This window comes from Oreochromis aureus, linkage group 23 (genome assembly GCF_013358895.1).
Source record: "Oreochromis aureus strain Israel breed Guangdong linkage group 23, ZZ_aureus, whole genome shotgun sequence".
Taxonomy (NCBI): Eukaryota; Metazoa; Chordata; class Actinopteri; order Cichliformes; family Cichlidae; genus Oreochromis; species Oreochromis aureus.
The window spans coordinates 34,733,954-34,757,604 of record NC_052963.1 but is presented as its reverse complement, the minus strand read 5'-3'; the positions used below and the strand labels follow the sequence as shown (position 1 = coordinate 34,757,604).

The window sequence follows — 23,651 nt, the reverse complement described above, 5'->3', positions numbered from 1 at the left end:
AAAAGATCAAACTGTCATACAGCAACCAGATCTCTGTTTAGAGCACTTGCTAAGGCTTGGCTGACCCAGCGAGGCTGTGATTGAGGTCACAGCTCGGACTTTGTCTGCAGTTGTGGTGACGCGTATGATGCTATATGTTGCTTTACTGTAACTAGCTTGCTTTCATTTGATGTGACTGAAGTCACCAATATATCTCAATCAGGGTTTCACCAAATATAAACTTAGGCTACCCCCTCCTCCCTCCAGCCCTTGAAATTTAACTTGCTGTTCTGGTCCCTTGACCACTATAGCGATGCAGCTTTGCCTCAATAGTTTTGTAATCATACAAAACTATTTACAAAGCTAATTTTTATTTAGTTTTTTTCCTGATCACGTCAATGTCACCACTACAAAAAAGAAAACAATATATCATAAACAGTCTTAATAACAGAGATGCATAAATCATCATAGATCACAGCTACTGGTGGTCAGCTAAAACATAATCCTGGCTGTGTGTAACCCAGAGGTAAAAAGTTATTTAGGAAAAAAATCCCTCCAGTGCTTTATTTTTTATTTTTTAATCTAATGTCCACAAATGCTTACAGAGCATCACGAGTACTTCGGCAGCTTTAAAAAAGTGTAAGTGCATCTCACTCTGAAATTACCACATTTTCTCTGTTGTAACTACGTGGAAGTTTTGTTTAGCCACCAGGTTCGTAGCTTCCTGCGCTGCTTTAGCTCACTGGGATGAGTCGGCGACCACAATGCCGTATGGCTGAGAGCGCGTTCAAGTCATTTGCCGCATGCCTTCCCCTCCCTCTTTCTCTCCACTGTTCCTATCTGAAAAACGCCAAAAAAATAAATAAAAAATAGCTTATAGCTTGCTAGCTGTCCGTCAGACCCCTGTAGGCTGTGCTCTTGATGAAAAATAAAACCCAGCTAATAAGTTCAGAGGAATAACAGCTGCCTGTTGTTTCAGTTGGATGTCTGCTGATAACAAAGTTAGGCGTTAACCGTGAGAGACAATTATGACAAATAAGAAGCAACCAAACAGGTGGGATTTCTATTTGCTCACTCTTTATTGAATGCAAATTGTTTCTGAACATAGACCAAGTTCCAATTTACTTTTGCTTATCTGATGTTGCTTCGTATTGATGTTAAATAGCTGGTTAAGTTATTGTAAAGTAGTGTGATATTATGAAAAGAGTTCATCTGCAGTCAGCTGCTGTCTTTCTGTTGACACCGAATGTTTCTTTGAGTTTGTCTCTGAGCCACTGGGACTGGCTGCCTGCCTGGCCAGCAGCACTGTCAGGCAATGAGCCAGCAACCTGCTGCAGCCTGGGCGGCTGGCTGCTGACTCAAAAACACACTGAAACACAAGCCAAATCCAAGAAAGGGGTCACAGCCACTGTTTTTGTAAAGCTATGCAATAGTTCTGTTTTTATCTCTGTGAGGTTAGACTGTCACACTTTATTAGCAAAGCCCCCAAAACCTTAAGCATGGACACAGAGGCCCAGGGGTGTTTTTCATCTTTGTGAGCACTGTGTCAAAGAATAAAGCAAAGACTTTGTTCAAAATGCTGTTATTCATCTGTTTTAATCAATTTTACGTGTAAAAATATTAAAAACAATGTCAGGGTTCTGAAGGTTAATGGAACAATAAAAACAAATTGTGGCCACAGTATGGAAGAAAATGACTACATCTGCTCACACGGCAAAACAGATCAGCTTCATACTTCACTCTTTCCGTTTGGAGGCAGACTGTGGCCTACAGTTTGTAAAGGCAGTGTGTGATATGATGACAGAGAAGTTAAACTGTAAGTTCTGCATTAACATCGTCAGTCGCATTAACACCAGTGAGACATCGTGACACCGGACACACATCTGTAGCTCAGTCACAGTTTTGCATAAAATTAACAGATTTCTAAAGTGAGAGTGGTGGGCAAAGGTGAGCGAGTGTTGTTATCGTCACTGACCCACATGTGGCTACCCGCCCTGTTCTGCGTGCATTTTATTCTTTGTATACTTTCTCAGGAAAGTACAAACAGCGAACAGCACAAACACCACAGCATCGTGTTCTGTGAAGTTAAACAGCATGAATGGACTGTACGGAAAAAATTGTACTCCCTACTTTATAATGTTCTTTGTGTGGCTGCAATGGGAATGGTCAGCAACTTAAAGCTGTATGAACAAAAGGTGGAGAGGGGGGAGGTTTGCATGCTGCACACACTTGAAAAGTTCTCATTTTGAAAGGGCTGTGCATCTTGAGCCGTTAGTTCCCAGCAATAACGTTACATCGTCAGCAGGCATGTATGACAGTACTGAAAAAGAAATAACACATTTGTTTCTTGGTTGATGAAGCTGTACGCTAGATTCATCCTTCTGTGTTTCACAGTCAGTCAGACATGTATTGTCTTTGTGGAGAATGGGCTCTGCCTCCTCTGGCGATGATTTTATGAGGCGGAGGTGGGCAAGACATGGACAGCAGCCCTGGAACCTGCTGCTCCTCCTCTTCATCTGAGGGGCTTCTTGTTGCCATGGGCTTCAGTAGAGGACCTACGGGATGAGGGGAATGGGTTGGCAGGAGGTTTCGAGGAAGGACAAGGGGCGTGAGGATGCCAGAGCCGCTAGTAGCTGGTCTGTTGAAATATGAATAGCCTCTCATCGTATGAAGGGCGTATGCAGGGATCAGAAAGGGGTTAGAAGGCTGGTGACTGGGCAGGACAGAAGAGTCTCTACCACCCCAGTAGTAGTTTCTCTGCAGGGATTGTTGGTGGGTGCTGGTGGTGCTTACAGGCTGGCTGCTGCTGCTGAAGTGGCATTGCAGTTGGTTACTTTGTTGGCCTGTGTACGCTGCAGGGTGAACCAAGCCAAAGTGAAGCTTGATGGCCATTAACTCAGCACTGAGCCTGGCGTTTTCTTCTTTCAGAGCCATGAGATGAGTCTCCAGCACATAGTCATTCATCCTTCTCTTCTCCCGTGACCGCTTGGCAGCTTCGTTGTTCTTGCGACGTTTCTCCCAGTAGAGCGCATCCTTCTTTTCTTCAGGTATGAACTCCCTCTTGCGACGGGGTCCTTTACGTACCAGTTCGTTTTCCACGTGTAAAACATGGTTTTCTTGGCCCCCGTGAAAAGCTAGCGATAGGGACTCCATGCTAAATGAAGAGTGAGTCACAACAGAGACCTGAAATCGAGTAGAGGAGAGCAGTTAGTGGGGCTGAAGCGAGCAGCTGAGTAAGCAATGAGTTCTTTATCAGGAAACTAATCGGCAGTTTTTTAATGACTAATGAGACAAATTTAATGAATTGTCAATGTGACCCCGCTCTACACTCCTACAAAGGTTGGTCAGAATTCAATAAAAACATTTTGAGATATCACGTTTACAGAATGCCGCACATGCAAACGCTACCAAAAACGTCCTTGGTGGAGGTAATTATAGATATAGCTTTACATTAAACGAACAGGAACCACAAAATATTTATGCTTTGGGGTTCTTTTCAAATAACATGACGATTTCCAGTATCCTTACAGCTGTACTGTGTGCTGTCAACATATAGAAAATACCGTGTAAAGATTTAAAATATGTCACATTTGACCTCTGACCTCTCCTTCAAGGTCAACAGATAAGTCGACGTGATAATAATGCTGTGTAGAGCTATTTCTAATTACCATTGTTTATATTGACAGCATAAGGGAATATAAGAAATGATATAGGGGCATTCTAAATATTACTTTGGACTTCTGACCTCTTCTTCAAGGTCAAGCTTCAATAAAATGTCTTATATTTATAACTATGTTTAAATTCTGCTGCCTCTGTTTGTACTGACAACATTTAGGAGATGATTGTGGTATTTGAGGATTCTGAGTATCGCGTTATAGTTTGCATCCGAATATCACATCACATTTGATCTCTGATCTAATTTTTATATTCATATCTGCCTTTCGTTCAAGATGATCCTCAAATGTGTTAAATATTTAAAGAAATTATCGTCAAGACAGAGAATGAGCTAATCAGAGATATACTGCAGAATATAGTTAGTCATTTACAAATCAGTATCCATTACGTATTTTAAATGCATTTTAAAGGAACAAAGAAAACAAGGTGAACATACACCAAATGCATATTCCCTTAAAAGGAAGTCGTGCACACAGAGCGAGCTGCCTCGGTGAAGGTTTGAACGCTCTGAGTGATTCTTGTCATTAAACACATTTATAATCTGAATATGTCTTACATTTGGATTCTTACACTTACGGATGCCGTTTCAGGGTCTGGTTAAAGAAAACAGCGAGCACTTCTCCATATTTTTATCATATTGTTAGGGCGAGCTGTTTAATCGCACTACTGAGAAAACAGATTAGCCGATGATGACGACGGGATGCTGTTGCAGTGCTAGTCCCTAATCTTGTGTAATGTATTGAGTAATAGAAGCGCATATCCTTTGTGTATTTTCAACTTTATGTTTGTTCTTCCCGCTTTAAGCATATAAATGGCTAATGTTCAGATATAAAGGGCTTTTTTAAAAATAGGATATAATTGTATAAAATACTGCACGTGACTGTAGACCCGGTCCATCTATGGCGGACCATTTTAATGCCATTATGTTTTTTTTCCTCTCCAAAAATATTTAGAGGCTATTACAGTTCAGTACTTTATTACACTCTGTCTAGCACCTCGAGACCCACAACCCCCCTTCCTGAACTAGCCTCACCACCTACCTGTCTCAATATGAAACATATGAAAATAATAAGGCTGGAAACAATACATAGAATGGCAAGATTGTGGCTTCATGTGTTAGCTCCATATTCCATACTGAGTCATCAGCGTGCTTTGTCTGCATCATGGCTGATGAGGAGCCAAATTAGAAGAGTTTGCATTTGTGATTTTACAGATCTGTGTTGTCAAAACCAAATAAAAATACTCGTCAAGCCTTTCTCTTTTTACTTTTATATCTGTGAAACCAAATAAAACACTTCTTAACGGAAACTTTTCACGCGAGGTTTTATGCGACCGAAAAGATGCTGTAGCACCAGGCGGCTTTTAGTTCAGCTGAGGTGGCCTAAGCTCGGCGTATGCAAATTATGCATAGGTATCTTTAGTTAACGTGAAGTCAAACAATGCTTCATGTTTCTCACTTTGTCTCCCCCTCATCTTCCTCTTTGATCGCCTTGTCCTTCTAGTCACTGCTTCCCCTCTCCAGCACTTTCATCTTTGTGCATCACTTTGTTGTGTGAACAAACGTGCAGCCAGTAAGAGTTTGTCCATTTTGCTGTACGTGGTACTCGAATCCTTCATTAAATGAACAGAATAGGAGGAATACTAACTGCTGTTAATGAATTCTCTTTTATTCACGTGGGTTTGTGGGTGGTTTTTATGGGAAGCTGTGCAAGATGGGTGAACAATGTGTTAAAAACCACAGCCAGCCTCCTGTACGTGCAATCAGAAACACACATAGACTCATACATGCTAGGCTTACACTTATCTCTTTTAACTCATTGATGTTTCATTCACACCTTATTCTTGCTCACAATATAATACCTGATAAGTGTTTTTTTTAATCAGACACTGCACGGTACTTTATGATAGTAGTCAATTGTGACACCTCATAGAAGAGCTGCAAAAAAAGCTGTCACTCAGGATGTCACACATATAGCATGCTCTTAAATGCAAACAATAACTTTGCAGCTTATTACTTACCGTGCAATGCCCTGCAAGGCTGTAGAATGGCCTTTTTTATTTCATTGTACAAAATGAAAGTGCTTTCTTAGCATGTCGAGTGACCGTACAGTCAGACTTTGCCAGAGGCAACAAAACTGTAGTTTCAAAGAGGCCATGTACCTTGTGTGTAGTGGTGAGAGTACACATTGGTTAAAAATATTCAAACCTTTGCCCAGAGAAACCCCGTGTGTTTCTGTGTGAGAACGTGCACACCTGCAAACTGGTGTCTGACACAAAAACTAAGAGTTGTATTATAAAAAAAAAAAAAAAGCAACAGCAGGAAGAGAGAAAACAATAATCACAAAGGAAGACACAGACAAAGAGAAAATAAAAAAAGAGAGGGTTCCTGAGTGAAATCTCTCTTGAGGCCAACCCCGCTCACTACTCTGCTGCACATTTGCACCTGTTTCTTATCGACTAATTATAGCCCGCCTGCTTTTTAGTAAGGAACTCTCAGACTTCTTCTTTTGGTGTCTATCCGTTTTCTCACACTCTAACATCTGTTGTTGTGTTGCTCTGTACCCTGCCAAGCTTTGTTAAAATAAGTACTCATAGGAAAAGTTGGTCAGTCCATATTCTGTGGCTTTCCACCTCAATGTACTCTATTCACATCACCTTGAAACTGCCATTAGTGTGAAAGAATTCCCTGTTGGGTGAATAAAGAATTCGCCTCCGTTCTTGCTTTTAACCGTCTTGTAATGCAATGCATTTCTTGAAGAGCAGATAAAATACAAACTACCATCCTCACAATGCCTTGCATGCAGTAAATATGTTCCGAAACATCAGGCGTTCTGCCTTTTTTGTCATTTTCCTGACTTTACGTGAAAAATATTATTTCCCCATTGTTTTGTCAGCCATACCGACAAAAACATTTTTTATTCAAGTGTCACAAATTATGATTTGTATCACAAAATAGACATTTAGCTTCATAACTGGCTATAAAATTTGCATAAATGTGCTAGACTTGTGATCGCACTACTTTTTGAAACCTTTTGGATTTATACTTGAAGTCTTCCGGTCGCTCATAGCGAGCGTTATTAGCAACGCTGCTACCAAAGTCCTTGACCTTTATTTACTTGCGGGTGGACAGTGAACCTTCACTTACTTGTAAAATCATTTTATGCTTTCATAAAACACACTTTCACTTTCTGCAAACTTGTGATGTTTGCAGCTCCAATCAATCTCAGGCTTCATACAGGTGAAATGTCCCAACTACATCATGCGTAATATATTACTAAGTGACCAAGACGCGGGTATCGTCATTGCAGTAAATATAGCTTTATTAAAAATGTTCCGCTTTGGGTGAGACCACTTCTTAGTCTGAAAAGTCTGCATGATTGTGGATTGGTAACTTATGAATTAATAAATGTTTAAAAACTCCCACTTTCTCACATCTACAACACAGCGCAGCATCTAAGAGCAGGCCGAGACATTTTCCTCCACATCATGGTCGAATTGGTTGGATCAGAAGCGATTCATTTGTGACATTGTTTTTGAGAACATCATGATTAGTTGTCCCATTTTTTAAGACTTCGGTTTGATATGGATTTGCTAAAATTGCGCGAAGTATCCAGTTTCGCATTCCCTCGCAATGGTAAAGAATCCCTCCAAAAGTGGGGATCTGCATGCGGGGCTAGCTCAGCTTCAAAAGTCAACGATCTCTGAGTCGGGCCGAGTCCCACGTCTGGTCATTTTCATGCAAATCTATCCTGGACTTTTTGAATAATTCAACTAGCAAATAGAGAAACATACAGATACAAACCGAATCACTCACATAAACACCGCTGCGGAGATGACATACAACAATTCACATGAGCTATAGATCATCTGACATCATATCTTACTGTTGTTCTGTGCTCTACCCTACCTTTGTATATCTTTTCACCTTTGTTCAATTTTCCTGAGATAGCTAAATAACGTTCAGAGTGTTCGTATTGCAAAACATCAAAAAGTTTGTTTATTCCTAACCTTGGTAGTTTATTTAAAGAATACAGCTAACAGAAATATGTCGTTTACTGTAGAGAAGCTCCATGTACACAACTGTGCTCCTCTTGCACATAGTTACACAGTGCAAACACTTCCTCTTCCTCAAACAACTGTCACCATATAATAGAATATAGAATAAATACCTGATGTAATTTTGAATAAAGAAAATGACACTTTACAAGTCTGGCTGCTTAATTCTGCTTTTGGTCGCGAGTGAAATAAAGCGATTCAAAGGTTTGCTGAACTGACAATTTCACAGAATACACAGTTATGTTTTGCTGTGATCACAGCAAGACCAGTTGTGCACGCGTTGATAAATGTCCGTCCTTCGGTCACTAACACCTCAACCATTTCCTTCATTCTGTCTTTTTGCTTTTAACATACATGGTCAGAGCTAGTATATGTGAGAAAATGCGCTTCAGGCCTTACCTTCAGCGAGCGTATCCACAAGATCTGTTGCCGCCGAGCTGCCAGTGAACTGTTTCAGAGAGGTCTCGCTCTCGCCCTAATGTGCAACTTAGAGTGCCGAACTCTTCTGTTAGACACTGTCAAGCAATTAATGCACATATGAGCCGAGTGGGGATCATAATACTTTGTTGCTTTCAGTCCTACCCACTCACCTCTCTCTTTTTTTGCTTTGCTCTCAGCCTTTTTTAACGCGCTGTTTTCCTGTCTTTAACTCTGGCTGTCCACCTCTCTCGTCGCATGAAAAGTGTCTGACTGCTTTCCTTGATGTCGATCATATTGTGGTGGTAGTGGCTTGCCCACACAGGGGTCTCCCCTGTATGATGCTGCTTTCAATTTTAGGCATATTTGGTCTATAGCATGCCAAAACTAAATGAAAACATGCATCTAATGCCCTAGAGTTTAGTAAAGCTATATGATTTTTTTAATCTCTAGAGTAAATGCAGTGCTAGTGTCTTTACAGCATTTTGTTCGTACTGCAGCTGCACTATGATACTTTGTTCGGTGAAATGTTTTAACCACATGTTAAAATTCAGTCACATACCTGATGTCTCGTTCCAGAAAAGCTTGGGCGCAGCAGTAGTTGTGGCAGTCTTAGTAATATGAGACGTTTTAGAGATAAAAGCCACAACAGCCATGTAATGATATGACCATCAGTTCTGTGTTGTTCAGATATTTAGAGTAAAGCATAAGTGAGAGGAGTGAGAAGACGTGACTAAAACTTTATGTGTGACTTTTAAATAAATCTTTGGCACCTCAGATTCGCAGAAAATGCAGAAGTGTTTGTGACTTATGAGAGTGTATTTCAAGCCTCTGCTCAGTTAATCTTCTTCTTATCCAAATTTAGAATCTCTTGTTATAATAAGGGGTCAAAATGACTTTGACACAGGAATTAAATGCATGCTTTTGTCGTGACTGGAAATTTTACTTCAACGCCCATTTCTATGTATAGCCAGTGTCACATGTAGACAGATTTTTGGCTTCCTGTTGTGATGCGTGTAAGTCCTTAATGTTAGAGAAATAAGCACGAGAGGTCCACGTGGAGGCAAAAATGCTTTCTTTTTCAAAGGTCTGAAAGAGGGTTCCTTTTATGCCGAAATGTTGTTTTCTAAACTCGCATGTAAACTTATTTTCAGTCCGTCTCTCTGTGTCGGATGGACGAACACTGAGACGCACTGTTTGTCAAAGCTGGAACGTGTCTTACACAAAGACATGAATTTGACATCACGAGCCCTGACGGACATGTTCCAGTAAGTTAAACGTGACATTCAGTCATCGATTTTTCTGTTTTTAACCTTAACACCTGGGAAACCTTCATTTAGGCCGTCCCTTTTCATGAAAGGAGGTCAAGCATTTATTCAGAGGAGAGTAAAGTTCAAATCCATGATTGAATTGGGGTGACCACATCCAAACAAATTAAATCTGGGTCAAAGGATTTGATTTTGTCTGACAATATAGGTCATGTCACCAGTTTGTCATATATGACATATCCCATAAAAAGAATTTAACCCATAACACACAAACTATACAGGTCACAGTTTGGGCACTGGTCACAGGAAGGTTAAAAGTTTGTTTTATGGATGAGCTTGTCTTCTTACACTCACTGATTCCATTTAAAAAAAATGTGGCTAACAATAAAAAACCTTATTGCTATTTCAGCTGCTGCTGTGCCTGATAATAATCTTTGGGTTTTAGTATGGATGTATCAGCACGTCTCTTTTTTAACCACAAACTTCTTCAAAGACTTACGTGTACTGACTTTTGTTAAATAAAACCACTCAAAATGTGGAACAGTGTCTGAGTGTGTTGAGTTTCAGGAGAAGGCATACAAATGCTCTATGCTCTCACATAAAATAGAACATCTGGTCGCCTTAATTTAAAATAATATTTTTTCTTTGAAGTCTGAATAAAAAATATGCGATGTGAATATATTGGTAGCATTAATAGTAGTTTACTTTATTTAGTTATTACTCTATAACCGGTGTATGTTTGAAAAATGCATACATACTACTGGAAAGGCAGAAATTATTCCACAAAACGAAATCCATCTGCCACACCGTTTGTGTTGTAGCGCCCTCTGCTGGAGGCTTTGTGATCGTGCATGGGTATTTAAGACTCGATTGTGATAGCACTGCGGAGCAGGTCAGAGATGACATGATGCTCCATTCGCCTAACAAGTGAAAGATCCTCTTGCGACCCCGAGAGGAGACACGGATCTCCTTTTTTTTTTTGGGGGGGGGGGGGGGTTGCATCAAGAAGGGCATAAAAAGGGATTCAAAAAAATACAATTAAAAAAATGAAGCATGCAGAGCTCCCCTGCTGTGGTGACGCTTTATAAGAAAGGGAGCACCCGAAACTACTTCTGATAGCAAATCTGCTGTCACATAATCATATTTAAAACATTTGTAATAGCCAGTCATAACTCAAAGACTGGATTTGAGCTTAAATACTGAACAGAAACTTACGAGGCTTTCTAAGCGCTAATTGTTAGCATATTTAATAACAAAGTTATGAGGCTGGAAGGATTATAGGTGGATTTTCCAGTGAACTGTTTAGACCTAACATATAGACATAAACCAGAATGTTCCTGATTGTTTATTTGCCTTTACACGTTAACGGCCTGCCTTTATTTCCATATTTTAAAAATGAAATCTCCGATGTAATTTACTGACGCTTATGAATAAATCATTTTTCCCCAGAGTGCGTACTAAAGATAGATATTCGGTAGACAACTAAGTTTAAAAGTATTACTTTTATACTTTTATAAGGATAAAGTAATACTCTAACTATAAAATATACTTAGAGTATATTCTTAGAGTTTTATACTTACTTTTGTACTTAGTGTGTATATATATATATATATATATTTACACATATATACACACACCAAGTATTTTATACTTAAAGTATTACTCTTATACTTGGTGTATGTGTATGTATGTGTATGTATATACAAGTATTACTTTTATACTTAGACAAGTATAAAAGTAATACTTTTTATACTTAGAGTATATTCTTAGAGTTTTATACTTACTTTTAGACTTAAAGCATTACTTTTATACTTGGTTGTAAAATGACTAACAGGACTATTCGAATGCATGGATATACATTCATGTATTAAAGACCCTATTCTAACAAAAGCATAGCATTTAAAGATTTAAACATTACTCAGATGTGGTGTCTCACTGAAATGTGGTGGATTGTGTCTCACTGAGCTGCTGACCCACAAATAAACGGTTCAACGTTCAGTTTTCCATCGAGTCGAATTGTGCTGGGAAATCACGCAGTGGGGATACAGGGGAATACCGAGTCAGCACGCACAGTTTCACTGGTGCAATCGCTGTGTTTTTTTGTTTGTTTTTTTGTTTTTCATCACTGGCAAAGGGTAAAAATGTACAAGAAATACGCATACTGCAATGAAATTAAATAATTTGAATGAAAAAGAAAAGTCCGGCGTAACATTAAAAAACAAAAACGAATAAACAGCTTGTGTGTTTATTACATTATACATTAATATTTCATTGTATAAAACAAATGCAGACAAAGAGCGGGAGCGTAAAAGCTTCATTCAAACAGAATAAAACCACAGAAAATCGTGCCGTGTAGCTCGTGGTGAAATACATTGTTCATGGCCGATCTTTCGGGGAATATAGGCCACGTGAAGGTTGTTTATTTCGTTTTTTAATTGTTCATATTTTCATTATGACCCACTGCACACGTTTCATTCTTTTTGGACTGCATATTTACTGGCAAACAACAACAACAAAAAAACAGTAACTGCAAAAGCCTTCACCTCACATCATATTTGGACGCATATGGAATCACGTTAAGTTTGGGGATTTTTTTAAAACTTCTTGTAAGTTACACCTTAACGGTTAATCTGTCCAGTCAGCGTCCCCCAGAACTGAGATGCATCCCGAGCTGAGACAAACCAGGCGTTGCACTACTGAACCGACTCTTCAGCCCCCTCTGAATGTGCGCCTCCACCCCGACACCCTGGCTTTGCCTTTCATGTAAGTGGAGAGGCAGGCCGGAGTAGACGGCCGACGGAGCCAGGTAGGAGGACCGCCAGGGCAGAAGAAGATTATTACACACCGCCGGGTGGTTCAGCTGGGGCACCAGCCAGTTTTGGGGTGGGTACGAGAGCGCAGAGGCATGGTGGAGAGCGTCAGGAGAGGACATGATTGCTGAGAAGGAAGAGACGGGTGGGGAAGATACACTGGGGGAGATGGGGATGACATCGGCGGAGGAGACCTGGCGCTGGGCATCCACTCCCACCTCCCCTGATCTTCCGCTCCCTAAACTATCTCGAAGCGAAAGGACACCGGAGCCGGTGAGAGGAAGGATGCCTGGCTGTGTCCCACAATTGCGATGGCCTAGTGGATTAAAAATACCTCTAGTTGAGCCAAAACAAGGGAGCTTGGACTCATACTGGTTCAGTGCAGTTTCCTGTTGTCGCACAGCCCTGATTCCTGCCTGGAAGAGAGAAGGGGTGTGGGGAGGTATGGGCGACAAAGGCAGAGTGGGCGCTAGGACAGGCGCTGTTGATGTCGCAGAGGGAGAGGGTGCTTTGGTTTTTTCTATGCTCAGGGTACTGATGTACTGCAGGTTAAGCACTTGAGCCCGCAGCTGGGCGTTCTCCTCACTCAGAGCCAGTAACTGGCCCTCTATCATCAGGTCATTCAGCCTCCTCTTCTCCCTGGACCGCTTGGCCGCCTCGTTGTTCTTGCGTCGCTTGTCCCAGTAGCTGGCATCTTTCTTATCGTCTGGGATCATCTCCCTCTTCCGGCGCGTAACGGGGGTGAAGTGGCTACTGTAGGCCTGTAAGCGCATGAGACGTCGAGCCAGGAGGGAGGACCGAGTCCCAGTCAGGAGCCGAGGCTCCGTGTCCGTGTACCCACTGCTCTCAACTGAGGAGGAGGGCTGGCAAGGAGCATCTGTCCCGGCACCGTCAGGGCTTTTCGGGGAGCTCATGACACTAGTGGAGGGAAACAAGTGTCAGTCAAGCAGCATGCATACATCCATGCATCAAGCACAAATCTGACCCCGTTAGCTGCACCTGAATCACCTAAAGCAATGATTGCTGCATAAGTTTCGATTCATAACTAATGCTGAGAAAACTCGTTTACGTGTATTTCGAGCATTTTTGAGTTGAATGTACTTCAGACATTTGACGAAACATGTAGTTCACTGACGTTGAAAAGCGAGTTAATAATATGTAAATTCAATGTGCATTAATCTAAACAGCCTTACTCCACCACAACGTTAAATGGTGTCGGCACATACGACAGTGGCGGTGCTTTTTCATTTCAAACCGTTTCTAACCTTCTTAAGATTCAGACATATACATTAAAGTCAGCCTCGAGGGAACTTTACGCGACCATACTGAATGTGAACGTTCACGTTTTAAAGCCTTAGAATTAGACAGCGTCGTAAAGTTGAACTGACACTGACCTGATTGGAAGGATGACACCTGTGGGACTGTTTAGAAGCCGGGACTTTGAGCGTCTCTTGCAGCTCTGCAAACACACACGCAAAGAGCGACATACAGTTTTACGCGCAGCACTTGGAAAAGTGACTTAATCTTTTTTAAGTTTGTGGGTGTTACATGGGGTGAAACAGAGAAAGGGCTGAACTTACCATTCACTCACAATCAGCGGTGATGTGGAGAGCAGAGCTGCTGGGCGGTACGCACATATAGGCCACACGGATAGCCAATCACGCTGTGCTGTCTGTTTCATTCTGTGGAAACCGATCTGGCAACTTTAACTTGGAGTGCGGAAGTCCAAGAGAGCTGTGTGTGGCCACGATCAAACCAACAGGTGTTACTGAAATGAGTCGATTTGGATCAACCGTCTTACTTATTACTTTTGTAAAATTACAGCACATCGGTCGACGTGTCTACAGAACAGTCGCACTGTGACACCACTGTTCAGTAAGCTTTACTCATTAGTAGAAAACATGGTTTGGGTTACGACATGATTATGTTTTACTTTGAGCTTCTTTTTTTTTACATTTATTTATTTATTTGTTTTGAATGACGTGATGAAATGAAATAAAACACTGAAACGAATCCCAGAAAGCACGAGCTACATATATGTGAGATTTAGAGATATTTTTTTCTTTTTTTTTAATTAAAATGTTCGCTCCATATCACGGTGTTGGACAGCATGTGGCGCATCTCTTCAAATGGACACTGCGGGAACTTTAACAAAAGCTATAACGTCTCATGGATTTACCTGTGCCTACTTTGCACCTGTAACTCCTCCTTAAATGAAGGTTATGGTGCATGTAACTGCTAATCACGTGCTCACAGTTAAATTTCAGGATGGACTTTGAATGGGTCCATTCATACACTAGTCCAGCCTCAGGAAGGATGCAGGGAATCACTAAAATCCAGATTTGTAATTTAGCGCTCCCTGTATCTTTTTTTTTTTTTTTTTTAATTAGACAAATTACATTGAAGGAGAAATTGCTGGTCAGTTCAAGTTCCTTTTTGCTATATTAAAAGGAAAATTTCAAGAGGCAGTTCCTGTTGTGGGATTGTGGGAATTTCTTTTCCCGTTGCTGGATTTGCTCGGTCCAGCCATCTGATAAAGCAGCACTTTAGAATTTGTAAGCACCATCTGTGCCTTGCAGTGCTAATGTTTTAATCTAAAATGTCAGGACGTTGTGGTCATGTTAACATGACCACAATACACACACAACTCTTGTTCACTTCCACACGTCTACAAAAATAGGTAGCTGTACAGTGAGTATTTTACACATACAAATTTACTTTAATAAATGTGATTCGTTAAACCCTTTTTTGTGCCTTTGGCGAGTCTCTCCCCAGTATTCATCTATCCATATTTAATTCAGTCACATGGTGTGGAATTCCATTTAGTTCTGCACCTGGTTTTGGTCTAGCTTTTTCAATGTCACTGATCTTCACTGGTGCAGACGTGATTCCCCACATCTCTCATTCTTCTCCAGTTGTTTATCTGTGTTGTATTTTTCCATTTAAGAGTGGCGAATCCGCCTGTCCATCTATTGGTCTATTGGTGAAAAAAACAAAATGTTTCATAACACAACCAAGAAGGCTGTTGTTTGAATCCTCCCTCACCCGAGCTGCCAGAGATGAATCACTATCTGCACGGGACAGGGGCAAAGTGCACCAGGGTACATTAGGTTGTCTGCAGAGAGCACTGAAATCTCCAGCCTTGCAACTGCCCAAGCATCAACAAGTTCGGGTCAGTTTGAGAAGCACAGGTGAAACGATCCTAATGATCCACCTCCCCTGTTCTGTCCACAGTCTAATTCTAGTCCGGGTATTCTTTTGAAAGGCTGCAAAAAAGCAGCTTCTCGCGAGAAGACACAGAAGCTGAACAGCAACCAGAATGGAAAACCACATTGTACAACATCACTCTTCTGCAGTTTGTGCTGAAGACTTCTTTGTAGCATGCAGAGTGAGGGGGCTGTCCATATCACAGGGGGGTGTCCTATCAGATGTGTGTTTGTTAAAAACTCCAGTAGAATTTTCTGTCTGACTCATCATAACCACATCAGCCACAGTCACTCATGTTCCACCAGTCTTCTTTTAGTAAGAACATTGTCTCCAGATTTTTAAAGACACATTACCTGTCAGGTTGTATTGGTTCCCGCGTATTAGTTCGATGGCTTTGAAAAGAGACAAACTATCATAAATGTACACAAAACACAGAAACAAACGTGCACACACGCATGTACATATATGCAGGTGAAGACTACAGTGTAGCATCAACTTGTAGCAGTAACAGGAAGCAGGTGTTATAAATATGATAGCATCCAAATTATTAATAAATGCAGGGCTGATTTATTTTTAGACAGACAGTGATCCGATTTACTCGACTGTGTCGCTCAGCACTGTGTGAATCTGGACCTTTTCGAGGATAGTTTATTGGCACTTTAAAAAAAAATAATACATGCTTAGAAAACATTGTGATATGAAGGGCCTGCATAATTTGTTGCACTCCCACGTTCGTGTGTGGCAACACCCACATCCTGACTGCATGTTGCAGATGATTCTTTTATGTGGATTACTTAGCTTGAGCAGTATAAGTCCTGTTGGCTTTATAATGCTTCAGTGTCCAATTTAGAGAACACTTTTGAACATTTGACCATTATCTGTATTTCTTTTGTACCAGTGATTGCTCGACTAACATCCTGCTGCTGGCAGCTTTGATTTTTACCCAAAATATGGATGCGGAGGGCCTTCAAACATTTGTTAAAGGCTGTATTCCTTTTGCCAGTAAATCCAATGAAAAAGCTAATGATTTAGTCATTTACAGGTTTTAATTACCCAGCCTGTCTGATAAACTCCACCACAAGTACATTTATCCCCACAGACAGGATTTCTAGTTAATTTCGTAAAGGATTCATAAATTGTTTAGACAGCTGGCTGCAGGCTAAGGAAGAAGGCTACTCAAACAGATGTTGATCACATCTGCTGATTGTGACAAAGAACACCAGTTGTCCTCTATTCCTTATTCTTCTTCTTTCAGCTGCTCCCTTCAGGGTTTACCAAAGCGGATCATCTGCCTCCCTCTCCTCCTATCCCAGCATCCTCCTCAGTCACACAACCCTCTGCGTGTCCTCCTTCACTACATCCATGAATCTTCTCTGAGGTCTTTCTTTTTTCCTCCTGCCTAGCAGCTCAATCTTTATCATCCTTTGTCCAGTATATCCATTATCCCTCTTCTGCACATGTCCAAAACATCTCAGCCTTGCTCAGCTTGTCTTATTTTGTCTCCAAACTGCTCATCCTGATCGCTTCCAACAAAAATCTTCAGCTCTGCCACCTCCAGCTCGGCCTCCTGTCTTTGTGTCACCGTCACCATCTCCAAACCATGCATCACTGCAGGTCTCACTACTATCTTGTAAACCTTCCCTTTCCTATTCAACCCTGCCGGCACTCCCTTCTTCACCTCTCTCATACTCTATCGGTTGCTTTGGATGGTTGACCTCCACCAACATTCCCAAAACAAGCATCTGTAGGGCTCCTTCTTTCCTATAACATGGTGTGACGCATCAGCTTTATCCATCTGTCCAGCTCTGCACGTCACCTTTGTTCTTGAAAATCAGTGCTCACTTTCGAAGATGGTGTTAAGCAGTCTGGTTAAAATGTCTGAAACACCTCCAGAGGTATGTCATCTGCACCAACTACCTTTCCACTCTTCCATCTCCTCATAGCTGTCCTCACTTCCTCACTACTAATCCTCCACGCTTCTTGATTCACTAAGTGTCATCTATTCATCCATCCTCCTTTATCATTTTCTCCATCTATCAGCTCCTCAAAGTGCTCCTTATACATACATACATACATATATGTGCACACATATGTTTAGTTTTCATCATGGCACAAATCTGAACACATGCGCTAATGTTAACATGCATGCACAAGAATATGACAGCCCAGTCTGCGTTCAACTTTGTGAGTTGTTCAGGTCACTAGAGAATTCCAGTCTTACCAAATCTGTTTTTAATGCCTTGTAGACTAAAACATTTGTCTGTGGTGCAGTTTCTCTCTTCCCAATGAAGAAAAGAGTTCTGCTGCAACCTGTGATTGAATTTTGGGGTGCCACTCACTACAAAGCCCTGTAAATCACAAATGCACTTCAGACACATAGAGATTCTGATCTTAGTGACTAAGAAAGAAAGAGAAGTAAATGTTCTAAAAGTGTGTTTACACTTCGCTAGTGTTCACCAGGTGCCAAATGCATCTTTCCACAAGTGCAACAAGTGTTTTGCACATACGTGCGAACTGTAGGTCTCCCCATCACTCTTCCCGTCATATGTCTAAATGAGGTTGTGAGAAACACAAAGACAAGTGACCTACTGTCTAAATAAAAGAATAGTCTGAAAAAGGTCGTTCAAGCCTCCTCATACGCACGTCCTTGACTTTCTAGGCTTTATCACAGAGCCGAAGTGAATTTGAGCTTTACTGCACTGGCCATGCGCACTGCAAAAAAGGAAGTGTGATGACTGATGTATCTTTTGTTGTTTTTGGCACATTAGGCCGCAAAGAGAAAGTTATTCTGCTTGTTTTTGTCTTTGAATTTTTTTACCTTGTGCATTAAAAGTGTATATATGTATATATTCTTTCTTTCTCATACCCGCTTTAAGTGTTACCATGACCTTTCTAAATGCCTCAGACAGTTGGACATAGACATTAGTTCTGTTGGGAGAGCTTGAGTTGTGTTTTCATCTTCATGGTAAATGAACTGACTCTTATATATAGCACTTTTCTACTTGACTTAAGCATTTAGAGAGCTTTATGCAACTTGTGTCATTCACACAAGCATTTTTTTTCTCTTTATATTTTCATATATTTTCAAACATACTCTGATGGATATGTCAGAGACTTGGATGCAAGTTGCAGTTAGTGGTTAGGTGACATTTGGCATGCAGGCTGGAGCAGCCAGGGATGAACCACTAACCTTTCGATTGTTAGACGACCTGCTCTCCCTCCTGAGCTACAGCCGCCTGCAACTTCAGTGTGAAACCAGACCGGCATGAAGGATTAGATCTGACTCAGAATCCTCACTCCTACAGAACCAGCTTCTTAATCACAGTGTTGCCTCATCCTAAAGCATACTCTGCCTCATTGTCCTGAACAGTATGCTGTAGTCACCAAATCTGTAAGCTGGTTCATTGAGATCATAAACCCATCAGGAAAAAGATTTACTGAGTCCGGCACTGTTTTTCCGTAGACTTACACAGTCTACCGGCTAGAAAGAATGCCAGTTTAAAGCACTTCTGTATTGTTTTCTATAATAGAGATTAGGGGTTGCATTACCCTACTCCTATATCTATATAAATGCAGTGGCTCAGGAGTAGAGAAGGTCAACCACTAATCAAAAGGTTGGCTGGGTTGGGCAAGAGCCCCATGTTACATAGAAACACTTAAAGGTTGAAAAAAGTTATTATATGGATGAATGTGACCGGGCGTGTGAGGGTTGTAAGAATCAGTCCGTTCCCCATATGTGCATTAGTTAATATTTTTAAGCATTATTCAAGCGATACCTGTAGGAGGTGAGGAATCAGAGACGGAGTGGCTATCCTTCCTGTGTAGAAAAGAAAACTTTACCAGAACTGCTCACAAGTTTGTTGTAGACTGTAGTCTTCACCAGTGTGTGTGTGTGTGTGTGTTTGTGTTTGTGTGCATTAATATTAGGAGCTCAGTTACCTCATGGGTAAATTAGCATGAAAGATAAGGAGAGTTTAGTCAAGCTATTTTTAATGTATGTAATTACTTAAAGCATACTGCTTCTGATATTTAATTAATTATAGAAATGTGTACAGTGTATATAAATAAATATTTATTGAAGTCATGCTTGTTTAAAAGTATTATTTCAGCATCGTGTCTCTTTGTTTGAACTCAAAGCGTCTTCCAGTGAAACTGACATCATTACTTTTCAGACCACCACTCTGAGTCTGTTGGGTGCTTTTGGACATGTGTGATATACGTGTGATAACGTATGATAAGGTATCAAATACATGTGTCCAGGATGACATGAGGAGTGTTTTTAACTTTAACTCGTGGAAGGCTAGTTTTGTGTGGCCAGCGAGTAAAATCTGGTGTTGGAAATGAGCATATCCATGTGTTTATTGGTGGTTTGCAATAGACAGGCAGAAGCTAGAAAAAAGGAAAGTGACCTGTGATGTCATGCTGGGTTTTTTCATCTGCTTGTGAGGATGTTTATCAGCTAGGTTAAAGTAAGCTAAGTGGGGGGTTTTCTCTTGTTGTTGTTGTTATTGTACAAGAATAGTAATATGGAGATTGATATGTGTATAATAATTCCACTTTAACGCAATCACAACTCATAGTCCTTCATTGGTGTCTGTTAGCACGGCTATCTGAGTATGCAGGCAGAGGGATTATGGGACTTTAGCCAATGCAGAGGCGAAGGAGATCCCTTTATGTGCGCTACTAAGAAAAATCAAGTTATATCTGTTATTCCATGGCAGGGGCTAAGCTAATCGAGGATGTCTTGTGATTAATGCTGAAACACCCAGGATTCGGTGATGTCATACTGGTGGAAATTTCAATAAATGGTCATCTTTATCGTCAAAGTCGCTCAAACGTCACTCAGAGCTAGTGTTGAACTGGACTGATCTGATGCCAAAACTCTGCCCAGATAGATAAGATGTAGAAAAAACACATGGCTAGTGGAACTGTTTACCACTTTACTGATTCATTTAGACAATACTACTGTTATCATAATGATGAATGAACTTGAGCAAGGTGCCATTTTCATGAGTAAACGGTTGGACACGTGGGTCTTTCTCTTAGAAGTACTGCGAGAGAGAATGGAAAGATTTTCTTTTTACAGTGCTTTTACTTTGTGGTAGTCACAGTACAGACTTTGGTTATATTATTTGGTTGTTTTTCAAATCTACTCTCGCCCAGGTACCCCTACTTGTAGCAGTACCCTCCAAACCACAGTTTTACCATTACTAACGTGTTTCAGTGCACCCACACAGTTCACTTCACTGTGATACCACCAGGTGAGTCATCACTGGGGCGGTTAGTTTAATCAGTTTGTTCCTGTAAACTTTGATGTTGTTGTTGTTGTTATGTCAGCCCTACTCCCCGCACACCCCCATTCCCCTCACACACACTCACACACACGCAGACACACACAGATGTTTTGCTTTTAACAAGCTCCCGTCCCCTCTGCTTTGCTCTGGTTCTAGCCTGACCTATTTAAGGTGAGTTTGTATGTCATATCAGACCCCATGTCTTCTGCAAACCCCTCCAAGGAGGTAATTTGTGTGATTGTTGAGGTTGATGTTTGCTGGCCTGATTCCTACTCCTTAATTCACAGCTCAGCTGTTAACCACTTTTTACAGGAAGTTGAGCCTCAGCGAGTATGAAGAGGATATCGCCTCCTCATACTCGACTGCAGTGTGACTTTTGTACAGCGTCACATGACAACTTTACAGTAGTAATGTAGGCCCCTGAGAAATAAGGGCATTGTGTAGCTTCCCACAGCATGGGGCTTTCTCACACTTACTGTGCTGTTGATACATGAGTGGTCTGAGGATCGTGTACTGCTGAGATCCTGTGAGATACACTAGAAGATGAGAACACACATAAGCTCATTAGGCATGTAATAAAAGCTCTGGGCGTTTTTTTTCCGATGATTTGATATATAGCGCAGTGATAATGAATGTGTCTGTTTTGCCACCTGTGGTTTTTACTGTCAGTGTAAGATTTGTATAAAGTTGTAACTGTGATGTGTTTAAAATAAAAGTCAGCCTAAAACGACCCTTCACTTTGCACCCTTGCTTTGTCAAGTAGCAGTAGAGTAGCTAACTTATTTAAAAGCATTTCAGTCATAATCAGCCATTTTTAGAGTTCAGCACGTCAACCATTATAATCTCCTGAAACAAGTTGCTGTGTGTGTTGATTGCTGTGGTCGTTATTGCAGTGTTTAGCCCCCTTCGGGTTTAGCAGTTTGCATGTTTCCATTTTGTATTGAGCAAGATATGAGGAAGTTAAACTTGTCATCTGTTTTTCTCACTAACTACCGCAGTAAGACTGTGAATCTAACAAGATGCAATCTAAATAAGTTTTTTTTTTAATATTAAGTGATGTCTTTATCTATTGGTCACTTCTGGGAATTTAAAAGGTGTTAAAACAAATAAAAGGGTCACTAATGTTTGCAGAGGATGGTTCTTGTTGGCAGCTAGCATGAATACATACATGAGCAATACCCCATAATGTGCTTTTTGTTTATTTTTTTACCTTTCACTTGCCTTTTTTTTTAGCAGTCTGGCTCTATCGGTGACCACTAAGTGGCCTCCAGTATGGTATCAAGGCCTCATTTTTGCATAACTGACAGTGTTTTTAGCAATGTGAAGTTTAAGAGAGTACATTTCTGCTTAAAAAGTCCACATTTCATTATTTACTTTGATGATTTTTGTAACATAAGCTTTTGTGTTGCATGACTTTGAAACGCTGGCTGTAATTTCTAATATTCACGTATTTTGACATATTGCCTTGAACCTTGACCAAACCCGCAGGCTCGAAAAGACAAATCCACTTTTCGTTAATGGCTCTGAGGTTTGCAGCCGTGTTGGCCAACGGTTAAACTGTTGGTGGGAACAGTCTGGCCTATCGATTGTCATTTGTTTGAGGAGGCCTTAAAGCACCCATTCCACACCACTGGCACATCACCTTAACCACTCTGCGTCGCAGCCCAGCTGTAAAAATAGATAGGAAAGATTGCCCTAGATATGCACACGCACTCACATAGAGACACATATAAGAAATAAGTTACACACACACCTTCAGGTGTAGATGTGTGGCGTTTGTGGGGGGGACCTCACTTAGGAAAGAGCAATGGAGACAAAGAGATATGAAACCACAAAAAGTGCATTTAACTGACATTGAGTGAGCATCAATTCAGCAAACTGCCTTTTGTTCGGGGTTGCCACTGTTTATAAATTCACCCTTTTTGACCTTCAATTGATGCTTGATCTGCAGTGGGTGCTCACCTCCACCAGGTGGCATTAGATTCATGAGGAAGTTCAAACACTTGTTAGAAAGGCCCTAAATAAAAGAATGAGACAGGGGAAGACTGGCGTTTGTCAGATCATTAAAACGTTCCTTTACTTACATACATTAGGTTTTCTAAACTCTTAAAGAAAAGTGGATGAGCTCATACTTGAGCTGGATTGCTTGAGATCCAAATACATACATATGACAATACCAGCAAAGGCAAAAAAGCTTCTTTTTTTTTATTTGAATGCTTTGATTCACCAAAAAATCTTTAATTCAGCCACTGTTTAAACTCAGCACTCGGAGACTGACACCTGTTTAATTTGTGTGCACATTTAACAGTATTTTGCAGATAGAAAGAAAGATTGTGCGTTGGCCGCGCATGCCTTATCTGAAAGTTTCACAGTGTTCACATTCCTGTAAACTGATACTCCCATTGCTGGCACAATGGTAGTACTATCATATCCTCATGAGGACGTTCTGGCTCATTCAAGTTATTTGGGTTAGATTCTTTTAAAATCACTAATTATGCTTTACTCAAAGCTGAGATTCAGCATAGCAGTGATCTGTTATGCTTGTGAGGGGTTTGATGCCCCTCCTACGTTACCTTTTTTTCCTCAGGTACAGTGCTTGGGGAGTACAGTGTGTTACTGGTGTCTTCACATGGGAGAATGAGAAAGGTGGAGTCATGTTGCACAGGGATAAAGGAGGGAGGCAGGTAGCGCAGTTTTGAGCTATGTAAAGCAGCTGAAGAATGGTTGTGAAAACACTCGTGTTAATGTCTGGTTGTGGTCTGTGGAGCATCAGCATTAATGACTAAGCTAAACACCTGTTTGTAATGTTTTGTACACAGGCTCGTGGACTGTGGCAGCAGACAACGGAGGTAAATTTGTGACTTAAAAAACAGTATGTTTATATGTTATTACTTAAGAATGACAGAGTTACAGTTCACAGCAGTAAAAACAGGATTAATGATTAG

General features: G+C 40.9%; 3 protein-coding genes across 5 annotated transcripts in view; 1 reads left to right on the top strand and 2 right to left on the bottom strand.

Annotated features, from left to right (window-relative positions):
- Window positions 1-1,043: 1,043 nt before the first annotated feature.
- nfil3-4 (nuclear factor, interleukin 3 regulated, member 4) lies at window positions 1,044-8,375 on the bottom strand. The gene is made up of 2 exons (XM_031726791.2): window positions 8,110-8,375; window positions 1,044-3,162 (listed from the first exon to the last, which is right to left on the bottom strand). The coding sequence occupies exon 2, from the start codon at window positions 3,130-3,132 to the stop codon at window positions 2,374-2,376; it is 759 nt and encodes a 252-aa protein (XP_031582651.1). The 5' UTR covers window positions 3,133-3,162; window positions 8,110-8,375; the 3' UTR covers window positions 1,044-2,373.
- Window positions 2,963-23,651, top strand: part of atp8b3 (ATPase phospholipid transporting 8B3) — a 51,524-nt gene continuing 30,835 nt past the window's right edge. The window contains exons 1-2 of one of the 2 annotated variants that reach the window (XM_031726802.2): window positions 2,963-3,026; window positions 23,526-23,555. The gene's annotated coding sequence lies outside the window, so the exon portion shown is untranslated. Of the gene's footprint in view, window positions 3,027-23,424; window positions 23,556-23,651 lie in introns of those variants that run through there. The other variant, XM_031726803.2, reaches the window with a different exon arrangement.
- On the bottom strand, window positions 11,640-13,987 carry si:dkey-172o19.2. Of its 2 annotated transcripts, XM_031726795.2 has the most exons (3): window positions 13,786-13,987; window positions 13,600-13,664; window positions 11,640-13,123 (listed from the first exon to the last, which is right to left on the bottom strand). In XM_031726795.2, exons 1-3 carry the CDS (start codon window positions 13,786-13,788, stop codon window positions 12,034-12,036), a joined length of 1,158 nt encoding a protein of 385 aa, XP_031582655.1. In that variant the 5' UTR covers window positions 13,789-13,987; the 3' UTR covers window positions 11,640-12,033. The 2 variants fall into 2 exon arrangements, with proteins under 2 accessions (XP_031582655.1, XP_039463025.1); XM_039607091.1 differs by lacking the exons at window positions 13,600-13,664; window positions 13,786-13,987 and adding an exon at window positions 13,471-13,543.